This window comes from Anguilla anguilla, chromosome 3 (assembly GCF_013347855.1).
Source record: "Anguilla anguilla isolate fAngAng1 chromosome 3, fAngAng1.pri, whole genome shotgun sequence".
NCBI classification, from domain to species: domain Eukaryota; kingdom Metazoa; phylum Chordata; class Actinopteri; order Anguilliformes; family Anguillidae; genus Anguilla; species Anguilla anguilla.
Window position 1 is genome coordinate 54,950,129 of NC_049203.1, and position 24,106 is coordinate 54,974,234.

Here is a 24,106-nt window from a genome sequence, read left to right on the forward strand (position 1 = left end):
GAACGAAGCAGTGGTTTCTTGAAGTGATAAGACATAATGGTTGATGGAATTGCACACTGTGTCTATACCTTGGCAAACAGACTCCATGTGCAAGCCCTGTAATGGCATTTGTTTTTGTCATGGGGTGAATGCGGATTGCGGGTTATCCGCCAACAGGAAGCGAACCTTGTCATCAATAATTACTGCAACCGCTGGTAGTGGCCTTTCCCTCTGCATAAATATTGGATATTTGTAAACTCGTGGGAAAAAAAATAACCACGGAATTTCCGCAGTGCATGGCTGGCTGTTTTTTTTATTTTGGGGGGGCTGATGGGGTGGGGTGGGGTTGGCAGGGGGGTTCTTGTTTTGGCTGTTTCTCTGCTCACTGCCCCTCCAAATCCCCATCCCACTCCATCCCACTCCAGGCAGTGGGCTGCTCCTCCACCCTCTACCTCCGTTCTCTCTCCTGCACGCCCACGTCTGCCGCATGACCGCCAAGGACCACCACGCCCCCCTTCTGCAGGACTGTCATCAGGCCTCGGAAGGCTTGCGAACCCCAGTCAACACTTTTAACCACAGAAAAAAAGCGCACAAAAAAATCACCATATAGATATAGAAATCATTAAATACTCAATCACAAACTGAATAATGAACCAGAAATGGGAGAGCAAAGCGGTCACATTAAAAATCATTGGTCCCAAGGAGGACATTCACATGGAAGAAGTCAAGTTAAGTCCTCCGCAGTCCCAGCACCCCCCCACCCCCCACCATCAAACCCCAGAGCAACTGTGATTCCCCATAATGACTATTGAACTGGGAAGTTAATTCAGAGCTATAAACGTGTAAGATGCCCACAGCAGTAAATCCAGCACCAAACGGTTGCAGCATTTAATTACCCTCATTGACGAGGCACACGGCACTAATTTAGCGCTACATTATGACTCACTCTGCAAAGTATTTTTCCACCTCACAGAAATGTTCCAGATGAATCTATTCCCCTGCAATTTCTATTCATCGCCTTTCTACACCACAGTGGCAGCTTCCGGGATCCAGGCTCCTGACTGTCCTTGCCAGTATAATATTGAAATGATTGAAGCTTAAGCTCCCTCCAAACAACCCCACCCCCCCCCCCCCACCCCCCATGACTCAGATGATCTTGTGTACTCATCTTTTAGCTGAAAACACGGCTTTCTCTGCCCTCTGCCCCTTTGGGAGACACAGTCATGCGCATCTGATTGTCAAACCAGAGCCAACCAGTTCTGTGACTCTCTGGATCCCCACCTCATCCACCCCCTCACTTTCTAAATCACCCCCCCCCCCTCCCCCAGTGCCTACAACTTGTAGCTTATCTTACACAGTGTTTATGCTGTTTTTGGTTTTTTGTCCATTTCTTCTCTCTCTCTTCATTGGAATATTAGAGGCAGGTTTTTGCTGCAGGTTGCTCTCTCCCATACCTCCCCTCACTTTCCCCAGACCATACGCACATGGACACACCCGCACACACGCATGTGCTCAGACACATGCACACATTCACATACTAACACGCTAACAGACACAAATATGCACCCACATGGACGCACCCACACGCATACGCATTCAAATGTAAGCGCGCACGTAAATGCGCACACGGATGTTCAGATAAAAGCCCACAGCGAAACACGGACATACTCGCACACAAACACGCACACACGTCCTGCTCCTCCCCCACACTGCACAAAGCCCTCTGCTTCTTATGTCCACAGTTTTTCTTTCCATTCTCTCAGCAGATAAAGACCCAAATGACCTGCCATTGCTTATTGAGCTTTGTCTCTATAAGGCGGCAGGGCTTTCAGTGCTGTCAGAAATAGCAGGGATGCTACTATCCTGCCCTGAAAACCTGCTTTACCCACTAGGAAATCAGTGGATGTAATGAGGAAAAGACCAGAGCTGCTTCGCAGACAATATTCTCCTTTCTTCTCCTCGCATTGGGCATAATAGGAATGTTACTCACTTCCCTCACACTCACAAATGTGGCAGGTCGACAGAGCCCCAGTGGCCAGGAGTTTGAGAGGGCGGTGACTCATTAAGCGCTGCCGCCAAAATGTATAGTTCGCTCCTGAGTGAAGCCTAGACTCCAGAATGTGGTTTGGCCATCAAGGTCTGATCAGGGAGAACTCATGCTCAAGTATCTGGGCCATTGTAGCTGGTAGCATGACAGGGAGACGGTGGCTTTTGTTAAAGAGGAGTATCCATGGATACAATTAAAACGTAAGGGCTTCAGGTTGCCCTACATTTTGGCAGTTGAAGGAAGGCAAAGAGAAGAAACAACAGAGGGACTAAGAGACTGGCTGTTTAGTACTAAAGCACTAGTTTACAGTGCAGTGACATGCATTGCGGTTTGTTATGAAATCCAGGCCGCGCTCCAATCTCCAATCATAGCCTGCAGCCCCATAGGGTGGTAATAACTGGCTTTCTCATCTCCCAGGGAGGGAGGATTCCAGCCAGCAGGATTGTGCCTGTCTCACATAAGAGGGATTTCTCTGTTTAACTGAGCACCTGCGGTGTCTATTCACAACTGCACATATAGCCATTGTGAATGTTACTGGATATCAGCAAATGTGTGTTACATTTGATGCCTTGCCAAAGCCAAGACTAAAGCAGCATATGAAACATTTTAGGACACACCTTGAACTCGAATGTCCATCCTATCCAAGGCATCAAAAATCAAAAACAAATTTCATTGATCAATCAATCAATTGATGAATACACTGCAACCCGAGAAGCACCGTTGCCTGTCTGCCTCCCATCTCTTTCTTTCTGCCGTTCGTGTCTGTTGGCTCGACGCCTACGCGCGGTGCTTCTCTTCCCTGACAGCCCGCTCACAACCAACGCCCCCCCACTGGGTCTCCTGCCTCCCCTCTGGCTATTTTCTCAGCTGCTCACAGGCCAACTGCGAGAGCCAGAAAACACTGTGACCGACAGGCCCGGGCGGAACCCAAAACGGTCTTTCCCCTCCCCCATCCCCACCTCCCACCATCGGGGCAGTATCCTGGAGGAGGCTGCCCGAGAGGAACCACGCTGTGGTGGGACTGCCCACTCCTGCGGCGCGTCTGACTCATGTCCACAGTTTTACAGAGAGGACCACGGCACGGTAGATCTCAACTGTGCACGACTTGGCTGGAGCTGCAAACTGTAACAACAACACAAACCCACAGCTCTCCACCACCCACCACTGCCAGCTCTGAACTTGTGTTGAAATAGATTTAATTGAATCCAGGTCTACAGGCCTACTGCTCAACTACTCGTTCCTGTCAAAATATAACTGGCACTCCAGCTAGAGAGATAAAAGGATATAATACTGTACACAGATACCACAAAGAGATTTGCTGAAGTGCTTGTACTTGAGGGATTTAATTCATTAATATTCATTAAAATGAAACAGAAAATTTTTAGGCTTTTATGAAAGACAATTATTACAAGCAGCCCTTCCCAGAACAACCCACTTGGTGACCCTGGATAGTAGTATCAGCATTATTTGAAATATTGCTCTTATGCTAAATTGCTATCTAAAATGAGTAGCTAAGTAAATGCTTGTGCCATCTTAATTTTTATGAATGGGGGATTTCTTTCAGACCAATTTTGGATGGCATCCACTTCTAAAATAAGACTCCTGGCAGGAGCAGATTAATAGACAAATCCCTGCCTCTGAGAACAAAAGCACACAGCCTCAACAGCGAACTGGGGAAAGCCATGCTGCCCCCTAGTGACACCCATTGGAATTATCTCTTACAATCAACACAAAATAGTTCACTGCTATGTTTAACTTCAACAAATCTATCATTTTCCTTATAATTCTGTGGTACTGAACAGTATAAAAATTGTAAAAGCCTGCATTATGTAACCCATTTGGCCAGGCAGACCCCCAGAACAAAGGATTAGCTGTTGTGCATATAAACACGGAGAAGGGATACATTAACTGCTCCAGCTCAATGCTAAATCCTACCAAGCAGTCTGGGTGAGGGTAGGGACCAGGGCAATGGCTTTATGCAGCCAGAGCACATAGTGCTTAATGCACAGAAATATGTTTGCAGAGCATGTACTTAAATCTAAAAGACAAAAATAAAGTTCTAAAGACTAAAAGAAAAAGCACTCACAGTTGTAGAATTAAACAATTGTTAAATTTTACTCTGAAGAGCAGAAGAAAAATGCAATCTTTTACTTTATCAAAGTGAAAATACACAGGCTGAAATTTGACTTGAACTGGACTTTTAGATCAATGTATCAATTTAAGTTTGTAAGGAGTAGGAATGGTTAGCAGAAGATTCAGATTCTCACAGACCTTACAGTATATGTATTTTAACATTGTGACAACCCCCCCTCCCCACACACACACACACGCACGCATAACATCACACCATAATTTCTATGCTGTGTGTTTATCCCTTTTCACAGTACAACCTCAGTTACCTTCCTGTCAGCAGCTATTTCTACATCAAGCTATTCATCATTCCTGAGCCTGTTGTCAGTAGGTGGGTCCAATGACCTGTGAAATTTGGTTATTGGGTGTTAATGTAACAGAACAGGCTGGAAGATTATTTGGTAAGCATTTGTTTCACAGACAAGGTGGGTATTTGCCAGGCACCTGTATTGTATGCATGCCTGTCTGTTCATGTTTTGGTTACTTTGTCTTGTTTATTATCATAGTTTGTCATATCATAGCATGTTTTATTAGTATTGACAATCACTCATTTAAGACAGCAATCAGAGTATCACACTGGTACAAAAATTAAATGTGTTGTAATCTGTACTGACGGCACTTTCAAGCAGTTTAATTCCTCTGAATGGTTTACACATGTACTGTAAGGGCTACCAGGGACATTATGAGGTATTTGGGGGAGGAGAGCTGAACGCCATTGTCAGTTAGTTCCAAGTCACGACAGCCACTGTGTGTTCTGCAGGGGGGTAGGTATGACCGGAGAAATTATCCGTGCGTTAACTCAAAGGGACAAGTGACTCACTCACCACACGCTCGCAGCCAAAGAAAACAATCAGTTCCTCTTCAGACTCTTCACACTGCAGGGGCACCTGTGTATCCAGGGATGGTGAAATTCCAGAAGAATTAACCAATGTCAAACTCAGCTGTGAAGTGGGCATCTGTGTCTCTAAGGATCTCAAAGTAGCTTTGAGTGGGCGAAGGAGGGTGCTGCTCACCCCATGCATTGTTTTGCCTCAGTGTGGCACAGTAGTCCTCACACATCAATTTCTACAGGGACCAAGTGGTCTGCTCGGCTGGAGAATGATCAGATTGTGAGTCTGGGATTTTGGCCAGAACACTGTGGACGACACCTCTGTTCTGTGCAAGAAGTGTTGCTTGATGTGGGTTCTGTGTAAATGGAAGCACCTCCTGCAGCGCAGTGTCCCCAGCATTGCACAAGAACACAGTAGTGCTATCCACGGGCTCAAACACACCTCCCAGTTGCAAAAGTATTCTCCAAAGAAGTCCCTCACTCAAGTACTAATAAAAACCCAGTCCTGCATAGCCTTAGCTACTTGGCCAGTTCGAACTACAGCTAAAGGCTCACTGGCTGTGGAGAAGGCAGGGAGTGGGAGGAAAGTATCCAAATGCAAGTTCGATTTGGCTGACAAAGTTCTGCCTGCTAGAACATTCTCAGAAGAGCAACAATTGCAGTTGCCCAAATGCAGTACCCTCTGTATTTGGGCATTTTAATTGGAAACTACATTTTCCCACAATTCCCTGGAAAGTCTGTCTTCCAAAGTTACAAACAGCAAACATTCAGTCGCATGGAATTAGGCAGCACCTACTTTGTTTAGTCTTCTTTTTGTGTTTCTTGTAATTGGTAATCTACATTAATTCCCTTCTTACAGACCTCATTTACAGGAGACAGAAGAGGATTATAGATTATGGCCACCATTTTACCCAACTTCTGGAAGTGGGAGATAATATTGTCTTGAAGTTAGGAGTCCTAATTTGCTCTTGTACTGGCCTTTCTGAGAAGAAAAGAATAGTTTTGGTCTGATGCCTTTTTAAACTCCACCACCAGTTGAGGTAAATTCAAAGATGAAGTGAAACAGGCAAGTAAAATGTTTGGTCCCAGCAGGTAAAGTGCGGATATTGAGTGACTGCTGGGGGGCTGGATGATTGTGATACGCAGTTTGACTGTCCAATGACACGTGGGAAAGAAAGGTGATTCACATTCACTTGTTATTGCTTCATTTCTGTGAATGAATTACCACAGTTTAGAGTAATGTTGTCACCAGATGTGTAACAAGCCCTGGTTTACTAAACCAAACCATTCTTTGCAATCATACCTCGTTCTGAAAGCCTACTGCACAACATAATTAATTTAGGGGTGCAGTTACTATAGCAATACTATACTAATACTAATACTATAGCAGTTCATTGCCATTATTAGACTGAAATACCTGGCTTGGTTTGAGTTCTCCACAATATTTTGAGTATTTGATCATTTTTTGATGAGCTCTTCATTTATTTGTGTACAAACCCACACAAACTGCATTGCCATTATTCTGTGAATAAAATCTGTTAATAATATTTAATGTCTCAAATTTTTATTAAATAAAGAACTTTTTGAAGTACAGTATATTACTGCACATACTTTTTATGCTGTTTGTGAAATCTTGTTACACCACATGATAATAAATAATAAAAGTTAAGGTATGCTTCTAGCAATTGTGACCCTCCTAAATGGCTCAGTCTGAAGATGATTAGTTAAAATGCAGGCGGAGCCCTATAGCCTGGACATGCCTAGTTCGAGTCTGAGATATATTGTTAACTGACTAGCAGTGGGACATAATTAGTTGGGATAGGGTGAACTTATTTCAGTATGGGTCACTCAGGAAACTGTAAGTAAGGTCGCTATGAAAGAAACCTGCAGCTACTCACCAGGCATCTACAGGTGACCAGTTGTCATCAGGAAGCGGTGTGCCTTTCTTACAGCTGGTACAGACTCTTGTAGTGTACTGAGTTGCTTGTTGCTGACTTGCAGGTAAGTGTACACATGTTTATCTGAAGACCTTCTCGCAAGCACTAACGTGAGAGTGCAATGCAACTGCTGATTCCAAATAAATAAATAAATACATAAAATAAGGAACTGCTTGAGTGAAGCCGTTTGCATGGAGCTATGTTCCTACAATTGCAAAAGTCAGTTGAGTCGAGCACATGGGACTGAAAGTTAATGTGGCCTAATTTAACTGGTCTGTGTCTCATTTCTTCTGGTAAATTAAATCATCATGTTCCAAGACAGCCACACGTCAGAGAGAGAGGAAGAATGTGTCAGCGTGATAGGAGGCACTCACATAATTAAAAATGACTAAGTTTAACCCTTTCTCCTGAAACATTTAAAAAGGCAATTTTCACCTGGGTGTACTAATACATAAAGCCTTACAACTTTGTGGCAACACACAGCAGAGAGCTTATGACATTATCTGAAGGGCACATATGTGCCATCAAGTCTATGCATCAACATTTAGGAAATATGTGAAGGATTATTCGTGGTATACACAAAATGTACATAAAAATGCACAAAATTCATATCAAAATTGTTATAAAAAATTTACCCCAACCCTCAACCAAAAAAAAAACATTGTGTAGATAACTAAAAGCAGTGAACTTTTGTGAGGGTTGTCCCAAAATACAAATAGAAAGGAGGCAGTATTGTATATTCCGAAGGTGAATGCAATGTAAGTAGCGACATTACATATAGACTTTTTTTCTGAATGATTAATGGTGATCTGAGGCACTGTTCTGAAAGCTGAAAGGGTATACAATTTATTCATGCAAAAATAAATTAGACTGAGTGTACAAAAAAAAATTATGTGGGTTACTATGTAATAAGCGACTGGGGGACGGGGAGGCTCCTTTTATTTTACTGCCACTTATCACCCTGAGCGCTGATAAAGGCGAGTAGTGTTGTTGGCCAGAAAGAGGTCTGTTTTGCAGGTGCTAATCTTGAATTTGCGGCAGGTTTGCCTGCCCTTTTTTTATTTATTTTTTTTAAGAAATTGTGGATATTTGCTTTATTACCATTCTGTGGACGCCGGCCTCTATACCACTAGGGGGCAAGAGGGATAGGGCTACGATACATTCTTAAAGTTGATTCAATTAGTGAAGGAATGTTGATGTAGGAGGTGGTGGACTTCAAAAGTTAAGAAGAATGCCAAGTTAAAACTGAGCTGATACTTTCTGCAGCCCAGATTTCTTTTGTTGATTGGCTTCCATGTTGATCTCATATCATTTTGTTCTTAAATTCAAACTATCTGGTGTTGACATGGCAAGACAATGAGTTCATATCCATAAAAGAACACTTGTTGGCAGCTAAAGAAGAGAGGCAAAGCTATAATACTTGCCTATACTAAGAGGGCATTCACTCCCTCTTTCAGTCATACAGAATGGAGTTCTGAGATAGGAACTGATATTTGAAATGTGTCAAAGTGCTGAGAACGCAGCCCTGAAAGGCTAGAGCTTAGCCCAGATTAATTCCAAGGCAGGTTAGGACCTTCTGCATATCCATTCCAGCACTCTGATGAAACCACGGCAACAGTGGAACCTGGTTAGCTCCAAACAGAGGAGACTGAACTCTAACCTTTAAACGCAAAACAGGCCGTTTTTGTGATCAACAAGCTTGCTTATAGGTTTCAATAATTACTACCTATATCACAAGGCACTTATTTTCAATTAAATGTGCCCAATTTTCATCTTCTCGCATGCTTCACGTTACATTGCTCTATTAAGTAGCTTTGAATATTTTTTTATGAAAAAAAAAACAAAACCTGGAGATATTAATTTTGGTTGTGACTATGATATTTTAATATAAACAGCAATAAGGCAAGAAAACGGCTTTTGAGGCTATTGAGTAAAATGTACATTGATCGATAATGGGAAACGCTTATTGAAATTGGTGTACTTGTTGTTTGCAGAAATATATTATGAAAACAGATTCAAGATAGTTATCAACAACTCAGCTGGCATACAAAAGAACAAAGGAAGTTTTTTCTCAATGTTGCCGGTACTTTGTCATTTTTTCAGGGCACCAAATGTTCTTTTACTGCATTAGATAATCTAAGGTGTAACACCACAACTTCTGAGGTTCTACAATTTCTAAAAAATTTATGGCTAGTGCAGACCAAACATTTTCAAGCTGACAGGACAATTTTTAGGAGGAAGTTGGATTGGAGTAAATGACCATATCCTAGAATGTCTGCAATCTGTCTCACAACCTGTAGTCCATAGTCAAAGGGCAGACTGAGTCACACAAACAATCAAAAAGCAGAAAGATACAGCAGTGCAAACTCCCCCCCCCCCCCCCCCCCCCCCCCCCCCCACCCCCCCACACCCACACATAATGAAAAGCTAAACGGAGTCATTTGCCTGTTTCCCCATTAGGCAATACCTAGCTACTTGGTGAGACACAGTTCGAGAAGCAAATAATTTGACTATTAAAGAATAATTACAATAAATCAAGAAATAATAAACATGAAAATGTTTTAAGGAAATAATTTAGCCACAAAATGAGTTCTATAATGAGTAATACATTATATAACTCGCTAAAACTTTATACTTTCCATACAAAAACCATTACAAATGCTGTTGCATGAGAGTATCACTTCATATAATTATATCAACCTCTGGCAAAATATGCTTGTGCAACAATTTTTATCCAAAGTCAAGATTATTTTAAAACTCAGAAAGCTCAGTATAGTATAAATAGCAGAAGTAATAACTCAGGAGCTTGCTGTGTATTGAAATACTTTTCTTAAATTTGCTGAGAACCACATAGTCTTCTAAACAACACACATGCTGGAGGCTTTTCTGAAATCTTGGCTTGGGTGGGTCCATGGCTAGGAGTCTCATTGTGAACTGACTTCTGGTCGGACAATTGCTCTCTGTTCCCCTCTTCCTGGACCTAATTCCCATCCTCTTCCTCCATTACACAAGAATGAAGAGAAAGTTCAGAATCTATTTTGAATTAATTTAACCCTGAGGCCTATTTTTACCAAGGTCTTACTGAGAAGCATTTATTTATTCAACTGCGTTTGTTAAACCTGTGGAAATGCGTGAGCTACAGCAATTAGTGTGGGTTTTACCAGCATTGCAAGAGGCAGGCGCACACAGGAACAGTGTGGTGGCTGCAGGGATGGTGATTGTGTGTTGACGGTAGGTAAGGACTAGGTGGGTCAGAATTATGTTTGAAATGAAAACTTGGATTTGATGAAGTTCAATGTTATTGTATGTAATATACCAGGTTAGCAACGTTGGTAATACCTGCCAACGAAATTTGATAGAAAACGTGTTCCTCATATATAATAGCCTGTATTATAAGGTTTTTGTAATGGACTGCCCAGAATCCTTACAGGCAAGAGGAATAGGGGCACTGAAGGCAGTTTCTGTTGCCTTCTAAAGTGAAGGATAAACCTCATTGGCTCGTTTGAACTCAGCAAGTATGTGTAGATGTAGAAGTCTGAGAGGTTTAGATTCCTGCCTATAGGGCTTGTTGCCAGGGAGGGAGCTAATGCGGGTACAAAGCTGTTAATAGTAACTGATCCTCTGCTGACTGCCACACCACTTCTGCCCTGCAGCTGAGTATCTGTAAACCTATAAACCTGTGTCTTTGAGAATGATCAGAGTCTCAGACTTAACGCTGAAGTTCTGGGCTCTCATAGAGAGTAACTGTACAACAGCAGTCTTTTGGGCCTGTGCAGGACCATGGCCCTCCAATCATGAATCCACATGTTTACAATGTTTATTAAGTGTAAAGTGTCTCCACATCACAGCCTCCCTTCAAGCTTAGGAAGCATTATTTCACGCAGAGAGCAGTCAATGTGTGGAATGGCCTGCCATGTCTTGTAGTAGAGGCAGAAACTACGGGGATTTTCAAGACTAGGCTTGATATGTAGGTAATCAGAGCACTAATTTATCAGGAAAATGGCAAGCATTGTTGGGCTGAATGGCCTGTTCTCGTCATTATGTTATGTTATGTCATATTACGTTATGTTAACTATTGTTTGCCCTCAGTGGCCGACAAAATCAAACCCTAAAAGACAGTCAAATATAGGTTCTCAGATTTACAGTGAACCAGGACTACAAAAGTTCCACCATAATTGTTAAGGTACACATCCAGTTCAGTTCACCTTCAATTACTGAGATGGCCGACGGGGCTGAATTATTACCCCCTGTTCACTGAGTTTCAGTGAAGAGGCCCTGATAATCCACTTTAGCCTGATTAGGGGCGGGAGTCTGAGTCACAGAGATAGAGTTCTGCGTACATTAGAGCAGAGACTGAGAGACTGAAGATACATGAGTATACATGAAAGTATGCTCTGGTTAATACCTCACCCATATTGCCCCTCTCTCTTTTATTAAACTTGGTGTAGAAATAAATATATTTTCATTTCAAGCATTTAACAGATGCTCTTATCCAGAGAAACATATAAAGCTTACATTTTACAGACAATTCAATTATACAGCTGAATGCTGAATCAGTTTTGGTTAAGTACCTTGTTGAAGGGTAACAAGTGGCAGTACCCTACTCAGGGATTAAACCAGTAGCCTCTAAATTACAACTCAAGTTCCCTAAACATACTGTGCAATACTGATGTCTCTTTTACAAACTCTTAAAGGAGTCACCCATAGGGTCAAAAATATCCAGAAGTAGGCCTCTTCCACTAAAAGTTTTTTCAAAACATTTGTGACCCAAGCCTCAAATATGTGTCACATATCTTTCCCTCAGTCTCTAAATAATCTCAGGAAAATCTGAAAATTTGAGACTTACTGGACAGCGAAAGTTTTGCACAATCTTTCTTTGACTCTCCTTCTTATGTTCTGGAAACAGGCAGCTGGAGCTGTGTGTTCGATATGAGAACATTAAAATGAATAAGATACTGTAATGTTTGCTTATAAATGCTTTCATAATTAAAACAGTGTACTGGTTGTAAATGCAAAAGCACCCTCATGTGTATTCCATAAAAACAGAATAGAAAAAATCTATTCTAAATGGGCACTTTATCACCCTTGACAAGCATATGACACAACAAAACAGAACACAAGAAATTCATAACTAAAACAAAGTAAAAAAATAAATAAAAAAAATAAAAAAGGGGTTGCATAAGAGTACTCTTTGTTGCTGACTAAAATAGTTATTTTCTTAAGCATCAGAGCACACCAGAGCCCGTGTTCAAGTCAGTCTCTCCCAACAGGCCTCTGGAACAGTGTGTGTTTTCATGAACAGGTTGTGCCTTTATAACAGACCTGGAGGAGGTAATGAATAACACCTGGACTGATTGACCAGCAAACTCATCTGTGCAATTTCAATAGATAGGACTGTTTCTGCCATAGCTTGTGAAGTTCTCCCAGGATAACTAGAAGATCTACGAGACCTCTGTTCTCCTGACTCAAAACTCCTGATGTTCAATGCTTCATAGACTGCACCACTATTTCAATGATGCTGCCCATTGATAATAAAAATGTCTGTGGGACGAAGCACGAAATGTCTCGTGGCTGACCGGAAATGAGGCCGGAGAACTTCCACACACTCCTCGAACCATGTGATAAATATCATTTTAATTTGATTTGTGAAAAGTAACTGTTATTTAAATATTAAATATTTAATTTGTTTGCAATTTGTTTGAAAATATTTGCATAACGATCCCAGAAAGTAATAACACCAATGGAGATATTTAAACAATATATACAATATACTTTGAACTATAAACGGAATTTGTGCACTTATAATGTGGTGGCTCTGGCTTCCTGCAATGGACAAGAAGTGTAACGTACAACAGAAAATGACAAGAACAAGCCAAAGAAAAGTAAATCACCAAAATTTATAAGGTGTCTTTGTCAGAATAGAAATAGAAATAAAAAAATGTCTCTACGCGGCAGCTGGGACCCTCCCCCAACAAAAAAGGTAATCAATAAAATGCAGAATGTGAAGTGAACAGTTGAGCCGCTCAAAGAAAATATTGTTCCATAAAAAGTTTACCTTGACATTAACTGATAACGTTAATCCTTCCACCCAACGGATTATTTTACATTTGTATCCGGAAATAGTTTATATTGTCCAGCATTCGTTTTTCTTTCTGTCGAGCTATGTTTAGTTAGCGCCACCCTTCGACCATTAGGGTGAATTGCGATCGTCTTACCGGTTGCTGCAACAGCGAGGCTATTTAACAGTTGAATCTACCATTTCACGTTCAGGAAAATAAATAAAAAATCAGGATTTAATACAGCTTCAAATATCTAAATCGAATTTTATAACTATCAAAATGTACCTGCGTCGAAAGATTACAGTCCATACTATGGTAATTTGAATGCTAATCAACAAAGTTTGTCAACTAGTAATTTGAATTGGAAATATGATATATCGATGTAATATTTATTTCAAACATAAACAGCATTTACTTCGTCCACATTACGTTTATTGTCCTTTTGGAATTTTTTCTAGGTTTGAACAATAATTTTATGCCGAACTTGTTATTTTCATTGCCTTTGTTTTCCTACCCAACAACTCTCCATTGGTTTATTTTTCATCTAAGCATTAGTTGCCTTTATATCTAAGGTTTATGCATGGAAGTCACAGTGAAAAACCAATAACTTTAAAATGAGCCTATATGACATTTATGAATCTTGTAAAATAAATCTGTCTCAAAACTAACTTTAAAAGGACTGTTTGTGTACAAGAAGAGGCTATATAACCTAATTTAGGCCATTTTGTTTACTTCTTTTGTGATTAAGAGTAAAACAAGACTTTGGCTGCCACATCTGTCAAACACTTGCCTCTGTAATGCACACATACAGCAAACACACTATATATATTTTTCTCAGGCATAATCTCCCTTGCTAGGGCAGACCATGCAAAGGTTAAATGCTATGCCATCCTTCCAAGGATGAGTTGCTAAGGAAACACAAACCAAATAAGAGAGAGCGAAAGTAAGAAAAAGATTTGGGGTTGGAGTGATTATTTCATTGTTTTCAAAGTAAAGGCATGAGTCTGACTGCGATAGATTGGCGACAGGTCCAGGGTGTGTTCCTGCCTCTCGCCCAATGCACACTGGGATAGGCTCTAGCATCCCTCAAGACCCTGACCAGGAATAAGCGGGTCTAGATTATGGGTGGATGGATATGAGTCTGAGCCTTTGGTTTGATGATGCAATGCCATTCAGACTCACAAAAAGACAGGACACCTTACAGGTGCTGGCTTTGACACCAACATCCTTTGACAGCTACAGCCACTTTTACTGGTTTTCTTGGCTTTCTTGTCTGCATGGCCATTTAATGAGCCATTATAGTATAGAACAGTGGCAGTGAAGACTTGAGTCAGTAATGTCTTGCCCCCATTGGTCTCACTAACCAGACGAGAGGGTAGATTGAGTGGATGTGGGTCATTTGTTAAATAAATAAATAAAGGCATGATTCAAAGGGCTGTAGGGTGGCTCGTCCTGCTAATATACTGAGTGTGCATACAATTAAAAATTGCATGACCTGGTAGCTAATTCTAATTCTAATAATGACAATGCTGCCTGTGGGTGGTAGTCAAGCAGGGCAGTGCATAATTAGCCATAACTTTTTTATGTGAACAGGAACTCCCTGAGGTTTTTCAAAAGACGCTATCAATATTTCTTTAAAAGTGCTTTGTGAGAGCAAAATTCTTTTTGACCTCAACTACATCACTGCCCTCTCCTCCATGTGAATAAAATAGGTAGATTCAAATAGGACTTTTTTGGACTAGTGTGGACACAGTATATTTCAATGCATACAAAGCTATGATTAAGGACTCCCACAGACACCAGGACATTGGGGGGATCTAGAGGTACACTTGCTTTCGCTTAAGTACTTTAAATGGTGCTAATGAATCTCTGCATCTCTGCATTCTAGGTTGTATTTATATGTACCTTTTGGAACATAACTCACAACACCTACTAGGCTGAGTTATATTATAAATATTACAGAACTGCTCCAAGATTTTGTACATGAATACATCAGCCTTGAATGGAGACTTGAACCAAGTCCTCTACATGCCAGGGAAGATTAGATTAGATTAGACAGTAACTGGTTATTGTGACATCCATTCATTCAGTAAACAATATTGGATCGATTTGCGGATAAGCATTGATTTCACAAGAAGCACAAAGCAGCTGATAGAAATAAGGCAAACAAGGACATTCCCCTGAAAGAGGCAGTGGAATTGTTGTTGAAGAACAAGGACGTGAAGGATCTATTCCAAAAGATAGGTGCTACTGTTGAATCCGGGAGACACTATAACCTCTAACAAATTTTCAGCCGTGTAATATGGAAAAAGTGAGCCATATCAGCCACCCAGACTCAGACTGGAAGTTAAAATAATGGCGTTAAAGTGAAAAGGGGGGACGAGCGTTGGCCAGGGTTTGTGCATTAGCGGTTGTGATGCCTCTGCCGGAGCAGTTTGGCAGGGGCCGGCTCGGCACAGCGCTGCATCTGTAAGGGTCGGGAGCGCGTCTGCCTGGCACCCTGGCCCCAGACCCTGCCACACAGTGCAGAAGTGGGTCACGTCCCTTCTGCTTCACTTCTCTAATGGAGCTTTGTGCTGCCAGGAGGCGACTCGAGCCAGCCCGGATCCTTAAGAGGCCTGGGCTAGTCTCGCATGGGCTCTGGCAGTGCTGTCCCTTCCGCAAGGCCAAGTCTGGTTGCCATTTGCACCCCCAGCCAGCACAAAGCCCCCCCCCCCCCCCCCCCCCCCCCCCGGCCCCCCATCCCTCCCACCACCTCCGCCTTGCCTTTATCTCCCTGCCGAACCCTTTCCTCAGCCCACAGGACCCACAGCCGCTGAAAGCGGGACACTGCAAGATGGCGGCGCAGCCTTTGTTGTCAGATGCGCAGCGTGGCTTTCTTTGGCTCTGCCACGTCAGCTGTTCACCCCTGCCGGTTTCCAGGGGGAGCGAAGAACGCATCCCGAGCACAAATTCTGAATCAAATGGAAATGGATCAATTCAAGTCTCTATTTCTTTCCCTCTGTGATAATTGTTCCATCTTGGACAAAATAAATACACGAAAAGTTTGAAATTGTATGTAAATGAACACAAGTGCCACTGGTATTATGAGAGCGATCACAGTGAAGTGAATGAGTGAATCCCATTCTCCACCATGGTAGCCACTACCTCTGACAGGATCCAGACTGCTTTCCTGCTGTGTAACAGTGGGGTCCCATGGCTGTGGCTTCACGCACTCGCAATCAATCGGCTCTCTGTCCACTCAGCTCAGACGGGATTACGTAATGCACATCACTATCTCACTACTGCACAGGGGCTGAGTACACTGGGCAGAGTTCCCGCCCCAACAGCCCTCATGCCAAAATCCTAGAGAGCATTCCAGATAGCATCCTTATTCGTGACTAGTTTTGAAGAAACACGCACATACACACATTGCAAATGACAAATCTATTGGCTGCATAACTTGCCCATCAAGATCAATCTCTTGAACGACACCTGAACAGGCCAAACATTGTTCCTGCAAAAGTGGAGAGACCTCATATTCCATCATAGTTTTTTATGGTTTTAACTAACAACTTAAAGGGGGAAAACAGATTTTAATTTAACACAGCAAGTTCTGAGTATAACATATCACAGTGGAATAGATAGGTCTTACATAAAGCATAAATGAGGGCAAATAAATCCTCATCAAACCCGAGTCGCTCGTTGATTGGTGCTTTAAAGCTCGTGCAGGGTGCAGCAGCAGTGAAACAGGACATTAGTGAGACAGACAGGGGTGAGGTCATGCCTTTTCACAGACAGGGCCAGTCTTTGGAGACAGAGACAGGCACGGCAAGCGGTGGGATTACTTTTCGCAGAACAAGAGGAGGGATTCAAGTCAAGAGTTTGGAGTGGGAAAATAAAACAGTCACAAACAGCTGCCAGGCTGCCAAATCTGAACCTCTCATTTAAAGGGCTTTATTTGAAAGTAGTGACAAAGCAGATACAACGATTAGTCAAGGATTGGGCTCCACCCCCTCGCCTCCTCGTTACACAATTACTTTCTGTCTAGTACTCAGTGCTCCAACACAATCGTTGATCTCTCAAATGTGAAGAACACAACAGACCAGGATGAATCAGCTGCAATTTCTAATTTGACGTTTTCTCTTCTTTGACCAATCTTTCCCTTTAAAAGTTTAGGTTACATTCTGCTAATGCCTACTTTCACCAGACAAGATATTATTAGCAAATTTTCCCTCCTCATGCTCGGTATCATCCATTGCAAAGTGGTCTCATCCACTCGCCTTTACAGGTCATCTGGCTCTTATCACTGATCCTTCTTATTAAAGCATTTAAAATCTATATTTTGAAGTATTTCAACCCTTTCACACAATAAAGCACATGCACAGTGGTGATGCAATGGATGATAAACTGTGTAACACAAGACTGCAGGTTCAAATCCAGAGTGGGTTTTGGGCACAACATTTAACCTTTAGTTACTTCAGAAAATACCTATATAAAATTGAAGGGCATCTGACAAATAACCCAAAATGGACATGTCTAAGGATCAGACAGCATTTTATACAATTCCATGACATTTTTTAAAGAACAATAACCTGCACTACAACAGGATGAGGAAAGTTCCATGGATTACTTTTATTAAGAGACATCCAGAACGTAAGAGTGGGTACATACACCTGCATATTTTTTGATAGATGTTTGAATTTTCATTGTTTAAAAACTAATTTACCTAATTACCTTGAAGGAAAAAAAAAATCCTGTATAACAGTGTGACCATTTTTTTTCCATATTTTGTTTTATCAAAATAATTTTCAACATGTGGTTGTTCAAAAATAAAATAAAATAAAATAAAATAAAATAAAAAAATTAGCCCACGTAGTAACCCTGCCTGGAATGTTTTCAAGATGCTCCTATTCCTTTCATATGGACAACACATTTTTTTAAAGTTAAAAATAAAAACCCCCAAAATAAGAATTCAAAAATTCAAAAAAAAAAAAAAGAAAAAAAAAATCACTGCACATATAGAAGGTAAAAAATTAGCCACCCACAGAAGTGACATGGTTTGGGAAAGAACGTCAGGACAAAATACGACAAAGACTCACAATTCAACTCTACCAGGCTGGAACGCTCTTTCTACACCGGACAAGCTATCAACAATCACAAAATGCCATTTAAAAAAAGAATATTTTTTATTGTGTTCATCTTGCTTGCAGACACTTGATATGACCGCTGCAGAACTGCAAGGCCCTCCATTGTTTAGCTTTATTTGTGCTAAAAACCTGTACCGATATTTATAAAATCGTTGATAAAAATATTCCTCTGTTTAACAATTATGCCATGGAGGTTTAGACCACATGAGACTTGGGGGTATTTTGGGGGGAGGAAGGGGCAGGGGTGAGGGTAAAGGGGGGGGGGGTGGTGGAAGGTGGCAGTGCTGCTACTCAGACTTCGGCTCCTCCTTCTCTGGCTCCTCAGGAGCTTCCTCGACCTGGAGAAAGAAGGGATAAAATGTGTTTCAGTACGTTAAATTTCCTTTACTGACTAATGATAAAATGTTTTGAATTTGAAATATAAAAGAATTACATTTTTCTACAATACTACTTTTGGCAAGTTGTACATTTTTATTCTACTTAAATTGTACTATTCACACTTATGTCAATAAAGCACATTGAATTCAATCACATGTATAAACAGTCAGGTGCATAACACTTGCTGAAATGATCCTGACCAATCAAATCAAAGTGCCCACAGCTTTAAACATGAGGGTGGAAATATATTCATGAAAAATGTTGATACTTAATAAAGCTGCCTCTTGTCAACAGTGTCAGCATCGTTTTCATGTTAGATTAAAACCATATCAAATCTAAACAAAACTATTTCGTTCATGATCTCCCAACTGTAAATTAAAAAATATCAAAGTACACTCAGCCTGTAGTGTCTGGGGGTATAAGTGAACCTTAAGACAACTCCCCATCCTCGAAGGTGTTATGATGCAGTTGGCTATTAGTGTCGTGTCCTTTCATCATCCTCAGTGCTGAACTACCTCATTAGAAAATGTTTATTTTATCATTAAAAACTGTACGCTTCAGCTGTGGCCTTTATCAGATCACAGATCTTACGAAGAGCGAATGTTTCACTTTTTTGTTGCAAGTACAGTGTAGTGACTGTGATGGCACCTTGGCTTGCCTTCTTGGGATTTTCCCCACATATTACTATAAAGCATTCGCAGAGCAATCCTATTTGTGAGCTAGCTAGTATTGTGTGAAAGTAAAAAAAAAATGTCGGTGTTTCTTTGTAACAGTTCCACAACATAGTATAGCCCTTTTCTTAGTGAGCCAACCACTTAGCCATCTACTTAGTCATGCTTAGGCAAGTACAGTTTGAAATTAGTTTGTTTCTCCCCCTCCTCAGACAAGCATGGATATAAATACTAATCAAGAGGTCTTAAGGAAAAATATGTATATATAGTAGGCTAAAGGATGAATGTCGCATCAAATTGAACCAATTGAAATTGATGACAAATGATGAAAATAAACTCAAATGAAGAGTAGTGTTAAATCCATTACTACAATTCTGGTGTTTGCAGAAAACACAGGTAGGATGAAATAAGGAATTTGGTTTACGTTACAGGATTAACTCCGATACCTAGAAGAGGAGACACAGGTCCTGGGGAAACAATCTGAGGTGTGTGCACAAAAGGCAGAAGCATTATATCACCAATTTCACTTTGCAAGCCCTTTTAAGGTCGATGCAGACTTCTCTGCTGAACAAAAATTCACATACTTAGGGCTAGTACTAAGCTGCAACATAGTTTATGCTGGCTCAATCCACAACCCATACTCTGAGCCCAAGTGTTTTGGACACTACACAGAGGAGGAACGAGGAACTTTTAACCCAAGTTAAAAATCTTCCCCTCTTCAGTGTGTTCTCAGACAGCCTTCGATGTTTCAGACCGCCTTCTTGTCATGATCAGACCAACTTTTTTTCTAGCTAGCTATTCTGGATTTTCCTCTCTCTCTCATATAATACACACAGAGGGAACCCCAATGCTCTATTTCACTTGATTTCAGATCAGTGAAGGCCTTGTGGTGTACTCGAGGTGCTGAGATCACTGATTTGTGCTCAGGGTAGCCTGTAAAAATGGCAGTGTGCGGTGTGGAGTGGTGCTAATAGTAATTGTTTCATGAGAGTGATTTCTTTTAAAAGCATGTTAATATTTCTTTGCTCTAGAAGTGGGCAAAGAAAATGCGCCATTTAGATTTCAAAAATTCTGTTTCTTGTTGGGTTTTCTATTTTAATAAAGGCTGTCTAATGATTAATTCCATAACTTCCACAGGCACCATGGACCTATACAAATGTTAAGACAAAATGAGTGTATTTCTTTAGGCTCACTTATATCATAATTGGATTCTGTTTAACAGGTGTTTGTGGAATAAATGCAACAGCATTTTGAAATGTAATCACATGGTGGGGTGGGTGCGGGGATTTTCTCCAGACAAACAGATTTAACTGCAGATAACGCCCTCCACTCTCTGGACGAGGGTGGAGTCTATTTCACGCTGGCACACCTCGTTTGTCTTGGCCTCTCCGTTTTCAGAGTGGTTCTCTTCATTGGCCTCTGCCTCCTCCTTCCCCTTTTTCACCTTGGGCTTCTTCTCCTCTTTCTTGTCATTCACTGCTTTCTCTTTCTGCGAAGACAGCAGGAAGGACGCAAGAGTCAGGCATGCAAATGTGGCCACGCATGGCGCCTCTCCAGTTTGGGAGGACGTTCGCCTCCGGTCGACAAAGAGACTGATCCTTACAACAGTAAGAGTCAAAGTAAACACCTGAAAACAATACCAATTAATATTATGACACTGGTACAGGCCTTTTCCTGTTGTGGAAAGGCAAGGTTTCCAAGGGCATACAGGTCTTTAGTCAACGGCTTACCTTTGCTGGTTTTTTAGGTTTTGGTTCAGGCTTGGGAGGCGCGGGTTTCTGTATGAGGGGAATAAAATCACATCTTTATAAAAAACAGTCAGTGGTATTTTTTGACAACTGAGATCTGTGTTAAATTACAAGGGGTAAAAAAGTTTGTACAAGCTTCTGTGCGTTATCCAGTTGTATAAATGAATGCAATGTAAATGCTATGTAAAAGTTGTGCAAGTCGCTCTGGATAAGAGTGTCTGCTAAATGCCTGTAATGTAAAGAGTTTGTAAATGCTGCACACCAGCATGTACCTAATGTGATTATGTCACCTCAGGAGGTTACCAACCGCAAGCTACTTGAGCAAATGGCACTAATCAGGATAATAGGACATTAATATACAGTTTATCCCAGTGCAGCGTGACCACTTCCAAGCTCAGTGCTAACACTGTCCTAAAATGAGTACTGGTGGCTCATATGAAGCTATGCTCCATTATGCAATGCGGGTATTGTTCAAGAAACTGGATATCTTCACAATGTGTGTGCAGAGGTGTATATTATACTTTAAGCCTAGTGAAATTGGCATTTCACAAAGGGACTCCTATTAACATGGGAAGTGAACCTGGGAAAAAGTCTTAGACTCACCGCCGATAACCGAGCAGATCTCCTCTGAGGCTGAAAGAGAACAAAAAACATGTTTACAAACAATGAGCAATGGAATAACTCAATATGCATCCAAAGGAGTTGCATTTAAAACGCTCGTTTTTTGTGGAAAATATTTTACGTGTTTCAAAGGTCTGCAGACTTTCTAGTTTATACTGTCTTTATTACAAGTGCTAAGGCATAAAGAGATACTTTACCTCCTCCTTGACATCTCCTTCAGCGCCTTGCTGTTTAAAAAAGACACAACATCATTAGATTGCAGTTTATTCAAACATAGACCATCATTCATGCTTTGACACACGTTTTAAATAGCACCGAATATAAATAACTCTTTAATAGCGGCTTTTCACGCAACCCGTTACGTTATTCATGTGATCGATGCACTCATTCATTCTGATTTGATATGAATGAGACCACGTGAACAAAAGCGCGTGGATTAAGAAGAAAATGGCTACTCGTTGCCTTGCCCAGAGTCATTTTACGCGCGGACAGGTGTTCGCGGGTTCTAAACAGAGGACGTCCGTTTGTTGGATACTTTGTATTGCTACGGATTTCTACCTTAAAAACCCTTACAAAACATACGTGATCAAAACGGGTGTGTAGTTAACACACAATTCATATAGATTGTAAATCATTATATAAAAGCTCGCGAAGACACCATATACCTTAACATATAAACTGGTGATAGCATGTATATTTTGGCAAACGTTAAATCCTAAGATTGTTAGCTAGCTATTCGCTAAAAAAATGTTCTTGGCAAACTTGTTCTTAAACAGATAACGTTAAATAAATAAACTGCATAGCCATCTAGTATGCAGCCTACGATACTTCCACCGTATAAAATTACCACAGCCACCTAGCTAGCTACCGTTAGTTGACCCTAACGTTACAGTAGGAGGCGACTGGGCAATGGAGTTAGACTAGCTTGCTCGTAGCAAACAACTGGGGACATTTAAAATTATGTCAAAAATAAACATTTGCTGGCTACCAAGCATTATATTTTCGCTAGATAGCGAATACAGCCAAGAACAAAGGGACAGCTAGCTAGAATACTTCATGTTAATCCCGACGGAGTATTCGCCATTCTAAATCTCCCTTCCCCTTCTCCGACTTTCTGTCACAGCGCCGGGGAAGGGGGCAGATGAGAAGGGGGAGGGGTTGAAATTAACTTCTAGCTGCGCCACCTGGCGATAAAAAGGCGTCATCGCAACCATCTGGTACCACGAACAAAGAAAAAATATTATTTTTGTCTTCTTTAGACGGCAAAACTCATTTACAATACATGCGAATAAAACTAGTGTGTCATATGCATTTTTACGATGTATTTCTGGACCAAAATAAGGGCTCACAGCCATATAGGCGAGCATTTGTTCTTTGACATTTTCACGGTGGACAGAGTCGGAGCTGCAAAGCATGGCTGCTGTGTTTTAACAGCATGGAGACCAAGCTAGACTTCAGACTCCCCACAAGATATGAGTGCGCTGCTCAAGAAAGCAGCGTTTTAACATTTTCTTCCCAAACAAAAAATGTTTTTCTCATCAAAAAAATTACCCAATAATTCTTAAATATATATCTGCGGTTTTCATTATGTGTTTTTTCCTAAAACTGATTTCCTAATTAAAATGACCGTTGTCTCGGAGGCTTGACAATAAATAGCTAACGTGAGCCAGCAAGCTATGGCTCTCTGATTTCAGAAGTGTATCCGCATATTCTAGTTAGCTACGTACCTTTCTCTTGGGCATGTTGGAGTCCTGAAATGCGTCTTTATGATAAAAACTAAAAAAACCTCTGTTTTGTAACTGAGAGTTCACAGCATGTAAAAGGCAAACAGCCCCTTATACTAAATACTGTAGTAAACACACAGCAACATTAAACCCAGTGGTTGAATGGGGGGAGGGGTGCGGCTAAGCCGTGATTGATGTTGCTCTCGGCCAATGAGTGGGTGACAATGACAGCCGCAGAAAAACGGGAATTTCAGCGCCGGTAGTTTTTTAGGCGCCAAATGCTAAGTGCAAGGGGAGGAGGGAACGTTATCTTTTTTTATTAAGGGGAACATCATATCTCTGAAATAAGGCGGGGTTACAACAATACACACAACGTCTCAGAATCGCAGAAATAATAAATTGGTTGCTATCAAAAGCATCCTCACGGGTAAGTGGTCCATATTCAAACAGTGCTTAGTATTACATCGAATGTCACTGGGAAAACAGAGACGTACAAACTACCAAAGGAAGATTGCTGTGTCTACTTCCAACATGGCGCCCAGCCTGCTTGACACATTCTTGTTTGGCAGCTTAACCAAATTCCTCCGTGGAAGAAAACCCTTGGAAGGGGTTTTGAGACGCAAATTCCTATTGGCGGCCGCAATCACTTACCTTCTGGAAGTGTATATAACCTTCACCACGACTGGACACTTCGAAAAACGGCTCCCCCCACGGCCATATTGAGACACTACAGTATTCTGATAAGTGCCTGATCCCCTTTGGTGTCTTTTGAGACACTTTTGTTTTGTAAGTAGTGTAACGTCTTTAATCTTTAATATTAAAAACGTGTGAATTTATTAGCACATTCCTAGAAT

The 24,106-nt window shown here is 41.2% G+C and overlaps 1 protein-coding gene across 1 annotated transcript; it reads right to left on the reverse strand.

The window, feature by feature from the left end:
* Positions 1 to 16,895: 16,895 nt before the first annotated feature.
* On the reverse strand, positions 16,896 to 23,431 carry LOC118224135 (non-histone chromosomal protein HMG-14A-like). Its single transcript, XM_035411337.1, has 6 exons — positions 23,256 to 23,431; positions 21,726 to 21,755; positions 21,511 to 21,540; positions 20,890 to 20,937; positions 20,529 to 20,648; positions 16,896 to 18,448 (listed from the first exon to the last, which is right to left on the reverse strand). Exons 1-6 carry the CDS (start codon positions 23,268 to 23,270, stop codon positions 18,398 to 18,400), a joined length of 294 nt encoding a protein of 97 aa, XP_035267228.1. The 5' UTR covers positions 23,271 to 23,431; the 3' UTR covers positions 16,896 to 18,397.
* Between the last annotated feature and the right edge of the window lie 675 nt (positions 23,432 to 24,106).

Excerpts from the sequence above, each read along its gene's own strand:
- LOC118224135 (XM_035411337.1), bottom strand. Across the intron at positions 21,541-21,725 it reads AAGGAGATGTCAAGGAGGAG|CCTCAGAGGAGATCTGCTCG; the intron begins GTAAAGTATCTC and ends GTTCTCTTTCAG. Across the intron at positions 20,938-21,510 it reads GATCTGCTCGGTTATCGGCG|AAACCCGCGCCTCCCAAGCC; the intron begins GTGAGTCTAAGA and ends CCCCTCATACAG.